The sequence below is a fragment of the Mastomys coucha genome, unplaced genomic scaffold (assembly GCF_008632895.1).
Source record: "Mastomys coucha isolate ucsf_1 unplaced genomic scaffold, UCSF_Mcou_1 pScaffold22, whole genome shotgun sequence".
Lineage (NCBI taxonomy): Eukaryota > Metazoa > Chordata > Mammalia > Rodentia > Muridae > Mastomys > Mastomys coucha.
Window position 1 is genome coordinate 188,642,219 of NW_022196905.1, and position 15,724 is coordinate 188,657,942.

Sequence of the window (15,724 nt, forward strand, 5' to 3'; positions counted from 1 at the left end):
TCACTCTGTAGACCAGGCTGGCCTCGAACTCAGAAATCCCCCTGTCTTCGCCTCCCAAGTGCTGGGATTAAAGGCATGCGCCACCACTGCCGGGGTAGGAGTTTTTATTATCAGGCGTTTGTTGCTAAAATCATTCAGTGGATGGAGAGAAACCAAGAAAAGGAAAAAGAGGTGAAGTGTTTTGGGACAGGGGTGGGAATGGCTTCCCAAGTTAACTGGTTAGCAAGAAGAAGCAGGGAGCGCCTAAGGCAGAGAGGGGCTGGGTGACTGATGGCCATAGAAGTTCCTGAGATGCACTGGGGTGAGACTTACCACAGAGCTGGAGCAGGAGCCAGCTTGAGGGGCAGGCGGAGGGCGCTTAGGCCTGGGAAGGATCCGCTGAGGGACCGTCCTAGGAATGTAGGGCAGTGTCCTCAGGAACTGCATGCATTGCAGACTCCTGAGATGGGTCAGCTCATCCCACTCTTCCCCCACGCTGAGGTAGGCTCAGGGAGTTGCCTGGAGCAGGCCTTGTGGAGCTGGAGTTAATGAGCCCCAGAGCTTGGATCCTGACTCTTGGTCCAGTGTGCAGTGGACTCCTAGCTTAGCCTTTAAAAGCCCGGAACTCAAGAGGGGAGTTTGGAAGCCTTTGTCGGTGTGTGTTTATGTGACAGCCCATCAGAGGGTGACAGTAACAGCCCTTTGTCCCTCCTGGTACCTTTTCACTACCTTCTAGGCATTGCACGTGTGTTTCATGGGAACAGTGGGAAGGGAGTCGGCCTGGCCTAGCCATGGATGAAATGCAGTCATTTCGAGAGCCTCCTCCTTCTGACCTGATTGTGTGCCCTTAGCACATAGGGAAGCAATGTAATTAGAGTTCTGGGGGCTTTATTATCAATAATGGAAACACCACAGTCAGAAATGTCTTTAGCCCTAAGCACTACCATTGGGGCTAAGTGGCTCCCCTGGGTGCCCTGGGTTGTTACCAGCAGCTGTGTTGAGAGGCAGAAGAAGTCAGCAGAGGATGGAGCCGGGGAACAGAGCAGCAGAGTGGGAAAAAGGAACATGGATTCCTGTGGTCCGTCTGAAATACCACGCAGGGCAACCCGCTTACTCCCTACCCCACCCCGCTACAGCCTAGGAACCATACCAGGTGGATCTTGTGCTCTGTGCTCTTACGGGGGGGGGGGGGGGGGGGGGTTCTTCTCATCTCCCTGGTCAAGAGCCTGAACAGACAAGGTGGTGGGTGAGACACCACACATATGTACGTAGTCCTTCTCCTGAAGGACTTGTAGTGTTCACTCTACTCTCTGGTGGGTTCCAAGCTCTTGGGGACAGGACTCACTTATTCATGAAGCCATGGCACCCAGTTCAGACCTGCGTTCACAGCCAGAGTTTGATCAACACCTACAGGGAAAAGTTGGGAGTTTTAAAGTTTCCTTTCTGAGCCAGGCACACCTTAAATCCCAGCAGCGAGGAAGCTAACAGGAAGAAACCAAAAGTCTGCTGTAGCCCAGTGCTCAGGGATTACGTCTCACAAGCCATTACTGCAGGGACTAAGGAGGCAGAACGGAAAAGGGCTGGAACAGAGGCTGCAAAGGTCAGAGGAGTGTGAGGTGAGCCCCCCAGCGAGGCCTGTTGGGTGGAATTGTCTCATAGAACTGACACAACGCTTAGCTCCTGTTTATTTCTTCCTCTCTGCTGCCCATCTATTCTTCAGACCCTGGAAAAGCCCTGCTAATTAACCAGCCTGGTTCTTTACAGTTTTAATCCCTTGCTATAGGAGAAGACCAGATACAGGTGTGTGGAAGGTCCCTGCAAGTGTCACAGTTGGCAAGGAAATGATCCCGGCGATGTAAGAATGAACTCAGATCAGCAGGTCTTAGCTGGCGCTGGGTCAAAAACTTCCGGAATCTGCTCCAAGGCGGTTCCTTGCAGGGTTCATATATTAATGTCACTGTGGTTCATAAGAAAAGTTTCCTGGTGTAATGCAATCCCCAGTGCCAAGGAGGATTAGGGTGTGACTGTATCAAAACTCATCTGCAAAATAGATGTGACCATGAAGATGGCTTCTCCGGTTCCAAACGACGGCCTAGAATCTGGTGTGGTCTCTGACCCAGATAGCGCAGAGATCAGAAGGCTCTCAAGTGCGTGTGGCATCTGAGGAACAGAAGCAATGCTAAAAATAAAGGTCCAGAGAGGGGGAGTCTGGGGCAAACATTCTGGGGGATTTGGGTGGGGTCGCCCTCTGCAGATAGCAGTGGTCACCAGGTCATGAACAACAGCCACTCCTAGGCTTCTGCGTGGACGCTGCTATCCATTTCTCCTTTGAGGAGGTGACTCTGCCGTGATTGACATGCCTGGTGCCCCTACTGATCTCAGAGTAGTGGCAGTGTTTGGGAGCACGTTCTAGAAATATTGCCTTCTGATTTGGGGGGTAGCCATAAAAAGTGGACCTTTGTGGTAGGGCGGTGTCTTGTAGCGGCGGGTTCGGAGGCGAGGCTGTTGTTAATTATTGACTTGGAGGAGAGAGACTTGAGAGGCTGGCAGTGACATATGAGGCCTTGTCAGGGTATCTTTCAATAATTAAGAAATAAGTAGTTGAAACTCCATTTTCATTCTAGACACCGAAGCAGTTTTTTAAATGGATCTCAGAGGTGTGCGTGCCTCTCCTCTTGGTGGAAGTGTCCATCAGGCATCTGGACATTAATGAGAGTAGAGGGGGAGGTGACCGTGCTCCCGGAGATGGTCCCAGATTTAGTGACTTAGGTACCCCAGGAGTAAACTCACTTAGATTCTGATTTGGAGAGTAATCACAAAAAGTGTTGTTATCAGAACAGGCGGAACGGCTTGTTAGTAATAAGTGTGAATCGGCCTTAAATTGGGGCCCCATTTCATGTTGGTTATTAATTGCAAGGTCAAGTCTAAGAGAGGAGAAGCCGGCCCTGGGTTAGAAACAGGCTGTTTTCCCTGGAGTCTGGATTTTTGTGGGACACCAGTGTTTCTCCTCATGGCTCAGCAGAAGACTAACTTAGATCACCGGGGGTGACACCAACTGCCGGGCTGTATGTGCAACCTGTTGTTAAGCATCATTCGAATGTGCTTTTTCTTTCTATTTTCTTCTCTTTCTCGTTGAGTAACTGTAATATAACCGATGTCTAAAATAGATATCGTATGCATCTTACATCGACTGAGATGGAAGTCAGATCTATAAAATGTGGAATCTCTTAAATCTAACAAGGATGGAGTACATCCTGTTAATTTGTCAAACTTCCTGAGAACCGCCTACACGAGACAGTGAGGATTAATCAAGCCCCAGTGTGAGAGAATTTGAAAAATACAGTTTTCTAATTATACAATCTTTACAGTGGGCCAAGGTTAATGCAGTTCTGAATTCTGACAGTTAGTAATAAAAAAAAAAAAAAAAAGAAAGAGAAGACCAAAGTGTATGAATCGCTTTATAATCACCTGAAACAGGCTCTGTGCTGATCAGGGTACTTCATACACATTAATCTGGTATTTTAAGCAGTTATTCTTTTTACATAATGTTGGGGATAATTAAAGGGTTTGCGTCGTTCTTGCTGCTTATCGGACATCTGCACTATTTGGGGATGTCTTTTATTATTATTTTTTTTTTGCTTAGCCATAGACATGGATGCTTAGTTAATAGTGGAAAAATTCATCTTTTTCTTGACACTATGGACCACCTTATGAATAGTTCTTAAGCATTGTGCATCTTAAGCTCTTTGTTCTGTTCTTGTGTGGGTCTAAAAATCTTGTGAGAAGCTGTCAGACAGCACCAGCCGTAGTTGGTTTTAAGACAAAGGCATGCTGTGGGCTTTGCTTCAGATTTTAGGTATCCTGATACCTCCAAGCAAGCAAGCAAGCAAATCCAGGTTATAATTCATTTAAGTGATTTTGTGACCTACTGGGTTTGTAGTGCATGCTTGTAATCCTAGGACTCTGGCTAAAGAAAGGATTGAGTTGAAGTCCAGCTAGGGCTGTATAGCAAGACAATGTTTGAAACTCAAAATACCAGAGAGAGAGAGAGAGAGAGAGAGAGAGAGAGAGAGAGAGAGAAGAAGAAGAAGAAGAAGAAGAAGAAGAAGAAGAAGAAGAAGAAGAAGAAGAAGAAGAAGAAGAAGAAGAAGAAGAAGAAGGAGGAGGAGGAGAAGAGAAGGGAGAGGGAGAGGGAAAGAGGAGGGAAGGGGGAGACACAGAGAGAGGGGGAGGGGGACAGAGTCAGAGAGAGGGAGGGAGGGAGACGGAGACACACAGAGAGAGACAGACAGAGACAGAGATAGAGAGATACACAGCTGAAGAGAGACACATGGGACTGGAGGTGAGGAGACTAGGACCCAGATCAGGTAGAAGGGAGGAGAGGGGAAGGGCCAGGGAGGGTAACAGAGGCTGTGGGTATGACTGAGGACTGTTCTATGCATGTATGAAAAGGGCACAGTGAAACCTATTATTCTGTATAATTAATATGCCCTAACCACCACCACCCCCCCAAAATCGGATAGAAGAAAACCAGAGGTTATATCTGCATTACAATGAGACAGCTATTTTTAAAATTAGAGTAGCAGTTATTGAAATGATTTCTTCTTGAGAAGAAAGTTAACATGCAGAATGCCTGACCTCTGCTGCACGCGTGAGGGTTGGGTACGTGTTGAAGGGAGAAGGAACTGGAATTAAGGGAAGCCACCACTCAGCACTAGAGAGAGTTAGGAAGAGAGAGCGAGGGCGTGAAGGTGGCGACCTTGTGCTTGGGCAGTCAGAACGCTAGGAACAAGCCAGAGGCGGCGGACTTGATACTTTAGAGTTTGCTTTTTGCATTTGTCTGTCTGTCTCTTTCTCTGTGTGTATGCTCGCAGGTGTGGGTTATGGCTCGTATGAAGGTCAGAAGACAGCCTCAGGTATTTACAGATATGAAGGCACCTTCCCCCTCAGCCACATAGGCTAGTCTAGCTGGCCAGGGGACTTCTGGAAATCCACTCGTCTCCTATGCCACTGTCCCCGAGATGACAGGATGACCACTGTGTCCAGCTTTTAAGCGGGTCCTGGGGATCTGAGCTCACACCCTCCCTTTAACAACCGAACTGTCTCCCAGCCTGTGTTTATTTTATTAAGTTCGAAACACACTTTCCCAGAGCTGGTATTAATCGTGCAAACAGAACACTCACCTCATTGAAAGCTCATAGGCCTTCTAATGACTAGCTGCACCTTGAGCACTGGTGCTGGCCTCTGTTGAACGTCTCTCCTCCATTCTGTTTGAGGAGAGATCTCTAAGGCCAGGACAAGGTAGGCAAGGCCGGGCATGTGGTTCTGAGCTAGTTTTATGGCTTGAAGCAACTTTGGGGCTTACCTGCTGGTGATGTGTGTAGATAGCTAAGAAATAAGGCCCAAGCATTCCACTCTGGTGAACACTAAGCAGACTGGATTCATGATTCTCAAGTTGGTCTGTTGTCTCTCCTTAAGGACCAGGCCTTAGTTAGGGTTTTATTGCTGTGAAGAGACACTGTGACCCTCGAAGTTCTTATAAAAGAAAACATCTAAGTGGGGCTGGCTTACAGGCCAGAGGTTTAGTCCATTCACATGGTGGTAAGCATGGTGACACACAGGCAGACATGCTGCTGCAGAAGTAGCTGGGAATTCTACATCTGGGTCTTGAGGCAGCCGGAAGAGACTGAGACACATTGGGCCTGACTTGAACTTCTGAAGTGACATACTTCTGAACCCCTGGTGACATACTTCCTCCCACAAAGCCACATCTACTCCAACAACAAAGCCACATCTCTTAGTAGTGCAGTCCCTATGAGCTTATGGGGGCTATTTTCATTCAAACCATCATTGACAGTGTGGGGCTTCAGGCCTGAGGCCCAAGTGAGTGTAAGAAGATGTAAGAAGCTTGAAAGTCTGTCAGTGATACAGAGGCTCTGGTGATTTCCCCCACTTTTCCCCACCTGAGAGTCGGCAGACATTAGGCTGGAAAGGCACCAGGGCAGATTTGAGACCCTGAACAGAGGGAGTGTGGGAGCGTCAAGGTGGGACTGAGATGGGGAGGTCCGGGGTGAGGGGTCTCCGTTCCCCCAGGTTGGGGAGTCTCTGAACCTGCTTCTGTGTGTCCAGGAGGCTCCTAGTATTCAGATAGCCCTCAGTAGGGAGGGGCTTCCAGGGAACAGTGTGTTGTGGTTTCTGAAGTTAAAGGGGCGCAGGACTGGGCAGGAGCATCTGGAGTCAGGTCTTTTGCCCTCTCTTTAGATCACGTGGTCTCTTCTGTTGTCACGTCACTGAGTGTGTGTAGGCTTCTGGGTTTGAGCTGGCCTGTCTGACACTCAGAAGCTCCTGTCACCCAGCAGATCTCATTCTCTCCATCCACAGGATTGCATTGCTCATCCCGTGACTTGATAAGATGGAGAGTGCCTGTTTAGAAGGCCTGTGTCTTATTTCTGTAAGCCTCCCATTTCCTGCGGTCAGATGAGGTTGTTTAGGGTGAGTTTCACTAACAAGCCTCAACTTCTAATGATAAACTTTGTTTCAAACTAGACAAAGGTAGTTGTAGTCGCTGTGTCAGTCTTTACAGAGTAAGACCCCATAATGCTGTATAGTAACACATTGGAGTTTTCACGGTTCCAGTGTTAACTCCAGCCCCATCACAGAACACATCTTAATTGGGAGAGCCCATTTTCGATCTCTGAGTGAAGAGATTTTTTTGATATCTGAATTGGAGGAGAACTTTTGCACTTTCCCAGCGTCACCATCAATAATTGGGAATCTGCATTTTCTCCTTTATTTATTCAATAAATACTTAACACCATTATGTCCCTGGCATGGCATTAGCCCCTGGGGGAAGCTACAAAGAACATAGAAGGTTAGGCTCTGCCCCCCAGGGGGACATAAAGGAAACAATTACATCTAATTGTTTTTAGCACTGAACAGTGTTAATGCTAGCATCCTGTCATCTTGTCCTCAGGGGAGAAGGGGCTGTGGATACCTCTTGAAGGCCTCCTGGTCACTCCAACCCTTTCTGAGCTTTCCTTGTTCCTCACCTTCCCGTGACTCTTTATCTGGCACTTGGGGGACAGAACTCAACCCCAGCTGGCCAGCTGACCAGCTCTCTGATGGTCTGTGATTCAATGAACCCCAGATTGTTTCTTTAGCTCCTCGGATTGCCAGCGAGTGCTCCTCACAGCTGAGAACGCTTAGTACGTGGGATTAGTTCCTAGTTTGAAGATGTAGCTATGCACAGATATTTCCTGAGAGAGCGCCTGTCAGCATCTCCTGATAAAACACTGACTGGCTACTGCACAGGTCGTCGCTGTCCCGTGCGACGCCAAGAAGCCTGGTCCTTCATCCTTCTAACCCTGAAGAGATTCTCAGTAAATGCACCTGACTTTCTGAGCAGGTAGTGGTTAGAATGTGCATGGTTGTTGTTTACCGTCAGCCGATCAGTGTTGAATGTGGAAGCTGGTGGCAGGAGATGGAGAGTAGAGGATGTTCTTGAGGGGACCGTATTTGTTTTCTAGGAGTTATATATATATATGGTTTGGACCATGGCCAGAGACTCGAGTCACTCTCCAGTTGCTTGTGTGTTAAGCATTTGTGTACCTAGTCTATGTTGGGGATCTCACAGAGTCCCATAAAGCAGGGGCTTTCCAATTTGCACACCTGAGTCATCCTAGGATTCTTGTTGAATTAAATATTCAATAAATCCCTGGGGTGGATTTACTACCAGCCTCAATGATGTGTGCTCCCAAATGAAAAACACTCCCCGGGTTGGCCTGGTTGTGTGCTAGCCTTAAGCTACGAACCCCAGAATCATTTGTGTCAAACTATGGAGAACTTCTAGCCTAGTTCCGAACCTGCCCAGCTTGGGGAGGAACCACGTGGCTTGATTCTCCCCAACTCTTAAAGGGAAGGTATGCCTATTCCACTCGGGAATCGCCAATTAATTTTTAAAAGTGATTTCTTGCCAGACACGTAGAATCAAATATATATAAATTCTGTATCTGTTTTGCTACCTGCCTCAATGGTTTGTGCTCCCGAGTGAAAGACACTCCCACAGCCTTTATATTTTGATATTCCTTAAATAGCGCAAGAGTTGGGCCACTTCCTAACCTCCGAGAGGTTTATCCAGCTCCTGCCAAAATCCCGAGCTATTGCTTACTAAACTCTTTACCTTGGCTGCCCTGGAGGGAGTTGGGCGGTGGCCCTCGTGGGCTGAGCTCTCCCAACTCCTTCACATGTGGGCCACGCCTCCCTGTCCTCCACTCTTCTCAGAGGTGGAGTCTCTCCTCTCCCTTTCCTTTTCCTCCTCTCCCCTGTCCCAATCCCAATTCCAAAACCCGCCTCTCTCTGTCCTCCCCAGCGGTCGGCCATTGGCATTTTTATTTACTAATCAGAACCATCTGGGGGCAAGTTCTCTAAAGCTACGAGCAGTTGCTACTTGCAGTTTTGGGGGACCCAAATTAACATTAGAATAAGCAGCATTAGGCCAAACCTACTACAGATTCTTTTAAAAATCCCCCAAGTCTAGACTCTGCATTATGGAACAGTGGATACTCCTCTGGGATAAAAATCTAGGTACTTGTGCAAGAGAGTTGCAGCTAACACACCTACACCTTCAGTAGTGATACACGAGGGCCGTGTGGAAGGCCTGCAGGCAGGCTGCAGGGTTCAGAGCTATGACTGTCCTGGCATTTTCTTTATTTCACTCCTGTGGCTAGGGAGTAGCAGCAGCTAGCTAAAGGGACTGGGAGCCAAGTTAGCTTTGGTAAGTGTGGGAGAGAAAGGAAGGCTCTTCCTTTGACCTTGAACTCGGGCAAGGATGCCTACATGATCCTCTGACCATCCATTGCCATTAAGTGGATGTGTGTGTTTTTAAAATAGAGAAGTAGCTGGTTATCTGTGGACTGAGCATGACGAGGGGGAAGCAGAATAGAATCTCCTCAGTTTCACTCCTTGTTCTTATGCCTGGTGCCCTCATAACAGCCATGTCGAATATCCCTGTGTGTGCAGATCAAGACACAAATGAGCCATTTTATGTGGGCAATTTAATACCCCAGGGTCTTGTGGAGCAGTGAGGTATTGCTCCGAGTAGGGTGGGTGAAGGTACTTGACCTCCGCCCTTCCTGGCTGCTCTAGGCACTAACAAACGAAGGCCACCCGCTGGAACAGCTTCCCTTCCCCGGGCCGTCACCACCCACCCGGAGCACGTGGCCCTTACCTTGGTAGTTGCTGTTTCTGATCGATTTATTTTTATTGACTCTATTCTATGCTATTTCCAAGGTGGTGACAGAAATACTTTAGTAGACCTTTCACGAGCTACAGCCCACGTCCTTCTTCTCTTTCACAGTGTGCCATGCCGAGCTGAACGCCATCATGAACAAGAACTCGGCGGACGTGAAGGGCTGCAGCATGTATGTTGCCTTGTTCCCGTGTAACGAATGTGCTAAGCTCATCATCCAGGCAGGTAGGAACCGGGCCTCCCCATTTGTCACGTTTGCATCAGAGCCTGCTCGTCAGCAGCTCCCTCCGTGCAGGTGTGTTTGATCTTCCATTGTTATTGTTTAGATCGAAATTAATTGCACTATCAACTTTGCAAGATATTTCTCGTGTTTTGCGTTTGCCTGGTGCCAGGTATTCTAAGACTAATTGCATCCTCTGTGATTCTTAGCATGTTTTTAATTTAGTTTGCAACTTCTTAAACTGCAAGCTGCCAAAAAAACAACACAGGCATTGAATATAATTACTGTCAATTTACCGCTCTCTGACATATTGTGCATAGATTAGGGGGGAGGGAGGGGAATGAACTTCTGTCAGAAACAAGGTCAGTTGGGAGTCTGTATATCAAATTTTAATTTGTATCTAATACATGGTAGTAGATACGTGAGGATCTAAGCATATCTTTGCATATAAATATCATGAGGCTCAAACGTGATTCTGAGCTTTTCTTCATATGTTACATCTGCCATAACCTACCATGCTGTAGTCTGTCTATTGCACCTGTTTTTTGAACTGTCACATCTAAGAATGAGCTATGCCTTATCTCCATAAAGCGCTCGGTTTGAGATTTAAAGACTTAGCATGTTTAGCCAGATGTATGGGTTAAAGGGACTGTTTATCACGAGCCCCTGGGTGTTGGATCAGAAGTCGGCTGCTAGCGGACCACAGCCACTGTTAAGGACTCTATGGGTGTCCATGCAGCTGCTCCCGTTAACCTGTCCCTTTGGGGTGATTCCTTTGCTGGTTATAGGTGAAGAGACAGTGTGTGGGCTCTGTGGTCAGGTGGCTCCTCCCCTCTGGAGGGAGTACAGAGCAGCCCTCAGGATAAGGCCCTGGCTCTCAGGCTCATGCTTCTAGGGAGATCATGAAGCAGATTTGGCTTCACGGAGCTGAGCTAAAGTGATGGCGGAGCTTTTCTTGTAGGTCCAGTGCTGATCTCTGGATTAGCCAGCACCCTCCACTGCCCGCGTTAGCCTCCACTTAAGTAGTTGCTTTGTGAGAAAAGAATACTTGCTCACCTGAGGTAAAGAAAACTTGTTAATTGGATCAAGGCTTGACTGCTTGACATGTTTTCCCTTTGAATTTGTATTTAAAAAAAAAAAAATCCATAAAGACTTCCAGGCAGCTTAAGCACAGTCCCCTCTGCTGTCCTGGGAAACCGCACTTGAGTATTTTAGAGACTGGACATTGTCTGTAAGCTCACTGGAAAAGGGTAATTAATCATAGGCACAGGGCTCCGTCTCTCCGCCTGTCCTCTGCGCTTTCTGTCTGTGCTTATCTCCCACGGTTACCTTTTCAGGTATAAAAGAGGTTATTTTCATGTCCGATAAATACCATGACAGTGAGGAGACGACGGCCGCCAGGCTCCTGTTTAAATTGGCTGGGGTTACGTTCAGGTAGGTCAGGGGGACTGGTGTCGAAACGCATGTGGCTTAGCATGAAGTTTAGCGTCTCCCGTGAGGTGTGCCTTCCACACGTGGCAATGTCTTTGGAAATGTGACGGCACGAACCTCTAAAGATGATTTTAGGTATGGAGTTAACGCTAGAAGTATCAGGAGACAGCCTGTTTAATGATTACATTTTAATATTAGTGACTTTCCAAGGCTTAGACTAATTATGCAAGTAGCAAGAAATTTAAAAATTTACAACTTTTGGGTTGGTTCTGCTGAGCCTTTATGAATTTTGAATATGGAAGGGCTCTAGCAAGGATAGTTTAGGATGAAAGCCGCCCGCCTGGGTGAGACACCAGCAGTTCTTTTCTGAGCAACATTTTGAATTAAGAGCAGATGCCCTTCTGATTTCTGCGATTGTCTTTGCAGAGTGGAGATTATGTTTTACTTGTAAGCTTTGCCATCTTTTATGAGTGGCCAGAAATCGTTTTTTAGAATGGAAAGCTTTGCAGATTGTCACTGTTTCTGGCCAGCGGTGATAAGATTTGTATAATGGGCAACTTACTCTGTTCCTTGTGCTCTTAGAGACAGGGGATATTGTGGGTTTTTTGTTTGGTTTGGTTTTCTGAGACAGGGTCTCTGAATGAGCAGGCTTTCCCTGAGCTTGCTCTGTAGCCTCCTGCCTCAGTCTCCCAAATGATGGCACCTGCCAGGCTCAGCTAGAAACGGGATTTTTGCATGTTGCATGTCTTGAATTACTGTGCCTTGTGAGCCCTAGTTTGCTTTGATAAAACACTGACTGAAACCAATTCAGGGAGGAAAGCCTTTCTTTGCCTTTCGGGGTACAGTCTCACATCCTGGAAGCCAGGGCAGGAAGTGAAGGCAGAACCCGCAGGCAGGAACTGAAGCGGAGACCAAGGAGGGGGATGCTGACATGGCGTTGTTCTTTTATTTCCTCGTTTTAAAAAGTCCCCAAGTGTCTTCAGTTGTCGTAGACATGTTGAAGGCAGAGATTTAGAGGACTCATTATTTGCATTTGTAGAACTTGGTTTTAGAAAATCCGCCCTCACTCCAACGAGTTGTCTTTCTGTGTATCCGATGCAGAAGAAAATCTACTGTGTTTGCTTTAGAGCAACTTCAGTTGGCTGCAGGAATTTCCTAGAAAATAAGATAAATACAGTGGGGAAACTGTAATCGGATATCATGGTGCCCTGCTAGCTTGTTAGAAATCCTTTGACTCCCGGATAATTCATGAACTCCGATAGTTAAAGCAGGCACAAGCCAAGCCACCCCATGCCTCGTTCTTGTCTTGTCTCAGTCTCTTCTGCTCCGTGTTCCGCTCAGTATGGTGCACTCTAATTGGCTCCTATAGAGATAAAATATCAAGAGAATCCCAGGGCATTTTTTCTTTCTGCACTGGCAATCCAGTTTAAACTGAAATAAACAAATTGCTCTAACTACTCATTGGATAATTCAGTTCCTTTACATATTTTGTTCTTCACCTTTAGAAAATTCACACCGAAGTACAGCAAGATTGTCATTGACTTTGATTCGATTAACAGCCGACCGAGTCAGAAGCCTCAATGAGTTTCATCTCGTTAAAGCCCTAGAAGAAGATGACACCCCCACCACCACACACACACACACACACACACACACACACACACACACACAAGGGGCTCCCCGAACCTTTCATCTTGAAGTTCCACGTAGCTTTTTAATACCATGGCACACATAGACATCTAAAGAATATAAAACTTTGCATCCTCGCTACCGTCATGTGGATCTATCAGCTGTTTAATTTGGAAACTAAGGGACTGCCCATGGGAGCTGGAGTGAAGGTCTCTCCACTTCCGCAGAGCCTGTCTGCCAACAATGAAGGTGACTGTACCAGAGAGGGTCAGCTCTGTCATCCACCGAGTTCCGACAGCCGCTCCTTGCTGCTACACGGGCTAGAAGGACATACAAATAATTGCTTCTCGTTCTTAGCAGGGATGAGCAGGCACACTGATGTGAACATCTGGCCCAAATGAAGCATACCCTGTCACGCCCTTGGAAAAACAAATAGGACCAAACGAAGCTAGCGTGAACATACACCTGCTGCAGAGTTGAGGAGACCTCTCACCTATTCACAGGAGGCTGAGGAGGGCCACAGATGATCAGTACAATGTCCCCCTCCGTTCGCACTTTCCTGCCTCACACACAGCAATAGCACACCATCCCTCTGGAGGGTAGGGGACCCCCACGGTTCCAGCTTCTTATCCTTGGTTTGTTGGCCACATAGCATTGTTAAATTTATCTGAGGAGTAAGTAGTTCCTAGAGGAGACAGCTTATCACTCCCCCTAGACCAGGCACTGTGTGGTGACAGCTGGAGCTGTATGGATGGGTGATGTGGGATGTCCCCCATCCTGTGTCTCCTGCTGTGTGGACACATGTCACTCCTGTTCTTCGTGCCAGCGTTGTTCATTTCCAAGGGCAGCCTACAACCAGAGAGTACATTAATTGCTGTCCTATAAGAGGATTGTGGGAAACTCTGTACCTGGAGATGGTCCATACCAGATCCTCATTTGTGCCTTCAGCCTCATGGGCAGCATCCTCCTGATGCCCCATTGTGGGTGGGAGTGCCCCACTGTGTATTCTGTTTTTAATTTCATTTATATTCTAGCAAACATGCTCAGTGTCTTTGATAAAATAGTTTCTTTTTTCATGGGTTTTTATTTCGTCTCTAAGATTTTTTTTTGTTTACACTCTGTATTCTGGAGTACATTTTTGTAATTTGGATCTTTGCCAATATTATTAAAATTTTATTAAAAATCTAACAACACCAAGACACATTTGCTTTTATATTATTATATATGCTCAGCTCTGCTTGTGTAGTTTCTGTGTTGTCTACAAAGCACATTACACGGGTTTGTGCTTAGAGAATACCCACAATGTTAATACCCTGTTCTCTCCAGGGCTGGGGAGGAGGTTACATTGTAGTCTCTTAAAATTGGGGTTTGGGGTGCAGAGGCACATGTGGAGGTCAGAGAACAACTTCCTAGCTGTGAGTTCTCTCGGTTCACCCTGCTCTGAAGCAGGCGTTTGTCCTGTGGGTTCTCTCTGTCTACCCTGTTCTGAAGCAGGCATTTTGCCTACCCCTGCCCTGCAGACTCATGTATACTGGTACATTCAGCTTTTGGGTAAGTTTCAGGGACTGAACTCAGACTTGAGCAGCAAGTGTTTTTATGAGCTGAGCCATTTCCCTGTCCTGTCCTGCTCCTTTGAGGCCTGATTTCAGTGGTGGGAAAAGGCCCCACTGGCACCCTGACCTTCCATGCCTGTTTCTAGATTGCCCACAGGACTGACGGGTCTCTGGTTAGTCTATCTGAGAGGTCTCGGACATTTTTTTTCCTTCCTCAATTTATTTCTCTTCTCCAAACCACTTGCTCCAAAAATAGGACAAAAGCAACAGAGAAGAAAGAAATCAGAAAAGAGACTGAGATTGTAATTGTCTGTTACTGCACGTTAAAAGGTAGCTGTAAGCCTCCTTAGCACAGGGTAATTTTTGTGTCATGTTTGCAGATGGGTGTAGGGGCTGGTAAGTCATTAGTACGTTTACTTAATTTTGATACTTTGTTACATTTTTGTCTCAGCTTGTTAGGTTGAATAGTAGTGAAAGACCACATTTTTTCCCCCTCCTTTGGAGAGAAAATAGTGACAAGCCAGAGTTGTTTGTGAAGTGCTGCTACCCTGGATGTGGGGACCGTGAGCCTCCATCTCTACACCCTTGCTGAGCCTGGATTCCTGGTGAATGGATTGTAGGTAATTATGTCATCGTCATTTCTGCCTTCACTCCAAGAGGAGTGGAATTGTCCTGTCCAGAGGATTCTGTGGATGTCAAGGCTCCAGCTAATGGAGGGTTGCTTTGAACTGTTGCCTGTGGGAGAAGCATCCCAGAAGGAGGGTGTTCTGAGCACTCTCTTTGCCTCGCAGGCATTTCTGGATAATTGTGGTGAAGGGAGACTGTATCTGAGAGCTGCTGTGGCCGCCTGTCATGGCTAATAAACGACAATGAGGAAACCACCTCTCACTGAACTGCTGGCAGAACTACATTAAAAGGCAAAAGGTAGAGCGGTACGGTAGGGGCCGATTGCCTGATATTTGATACATCCCCTCCCCCACTTTTGCACGTGTCCCTAAAGATTGAGACCTAGCAATGAAAATGATCTAACTTATTACCCACATTTCCTAATAACACGTGAAGCAATATAAGACAAGCAGAAACACAGAAAACTCTCATTAGTAATAATAATAATAATGATAATAATAATAATAATAATACTCCAGAGGCCAGCGATCTGCAGTTCTTATGTGCCAGGGATAACTCTCTCAATTGTCTATATCTACCAAAGGATTAAAAATATTAATGATGAAGCCAAATGCAGAGGCAGATCTATAATCACAACACTCGGGATGTGGAGGCAGCACTATGACAAATTCAGGTCCACCCTAAGCTACAGGGAGGGAGACTTAAGAGCTTTCTGGTGGCACATGCATGCCTTTAATCCCCCAAATTGGGAGGGAAGTAGAGAGAGGCACATCTCTGGTCTACAGAGTGAGTTCTAATACAGCTAGGGCTGCACAGAGAACCCTAAGTGGGGTGGAGTTCCGGGGTGGGGGATGATAAATCCTTATAAAAGAGTCCGAGGGATACAGGGAAAAGATGTTCTTGCTTTTAGTACTAGACAAGTTTTTTTTTTTTATTTGTAGTTGATGTTTTTAAAAACAGTAAGGCTGCTCTAAGAAATGGTAGTTTTCTAAGCAGCAGGACAGCCTGCCTTGGGCTCCGTGAATGAGCAGAACTCGA

At 46.8% G+C, this 15,724-nt stretch overlaps 1 protein-coding gene and 1 long non-coding RNA gene across 5 annotated transcripts in view; both read left to right on the forward strand.

Annotated features, from left to right (window-relative positions):
- Dctd (dCMP deaminase) overlaps positions 1 to 13,705 on the forward strand; it is a 45,263-nt gene extending 31,558 nt beyond the window's left edge. For 3 of the 4 annotated variants that reach the window (XM_031339765.1, XM_031339768.1, XM_031339767.1), the window contains exons 4-6: positions 9,335 to 9,451; positions 10,784 to 10,880; positions 12,383 to 13,705. In XM_031339765.1, coding sequence (XP_031195625.1) covers positions 9,335 to 9,451; positions 10,784 to 10,880; positions 12,383 to 12,461 — 293 coding nt within the window. In that variant the 3' untranslated portion in view covers positions 12,462 to 13,705. Of the gene's footprint in view, positions 1 to 9,334; positions 9,522 to 10,783; positions 10,881 to 12,382 lie in introns of all 4 variants that reach the window. The other variant, XR_004109946.1, reaches the window with a different exon arrangement.
- A 638-nt stretch (positions 13,706 to 14,343) lies between these two features.
- Positions 14,344 to 14,930, forward strand: LOC116071394. Its single transcript, XR_004110869.1, has 2 exons — positions 14,344 to 14,679; positions 14,851 to 14,930. It is a non-coding gene; the product is annotated as an uncharacterized LOC116071394 (long non-coding RNA).
- Positions 14,931 to 15,724: the final 794 nt, after the last annotated feature.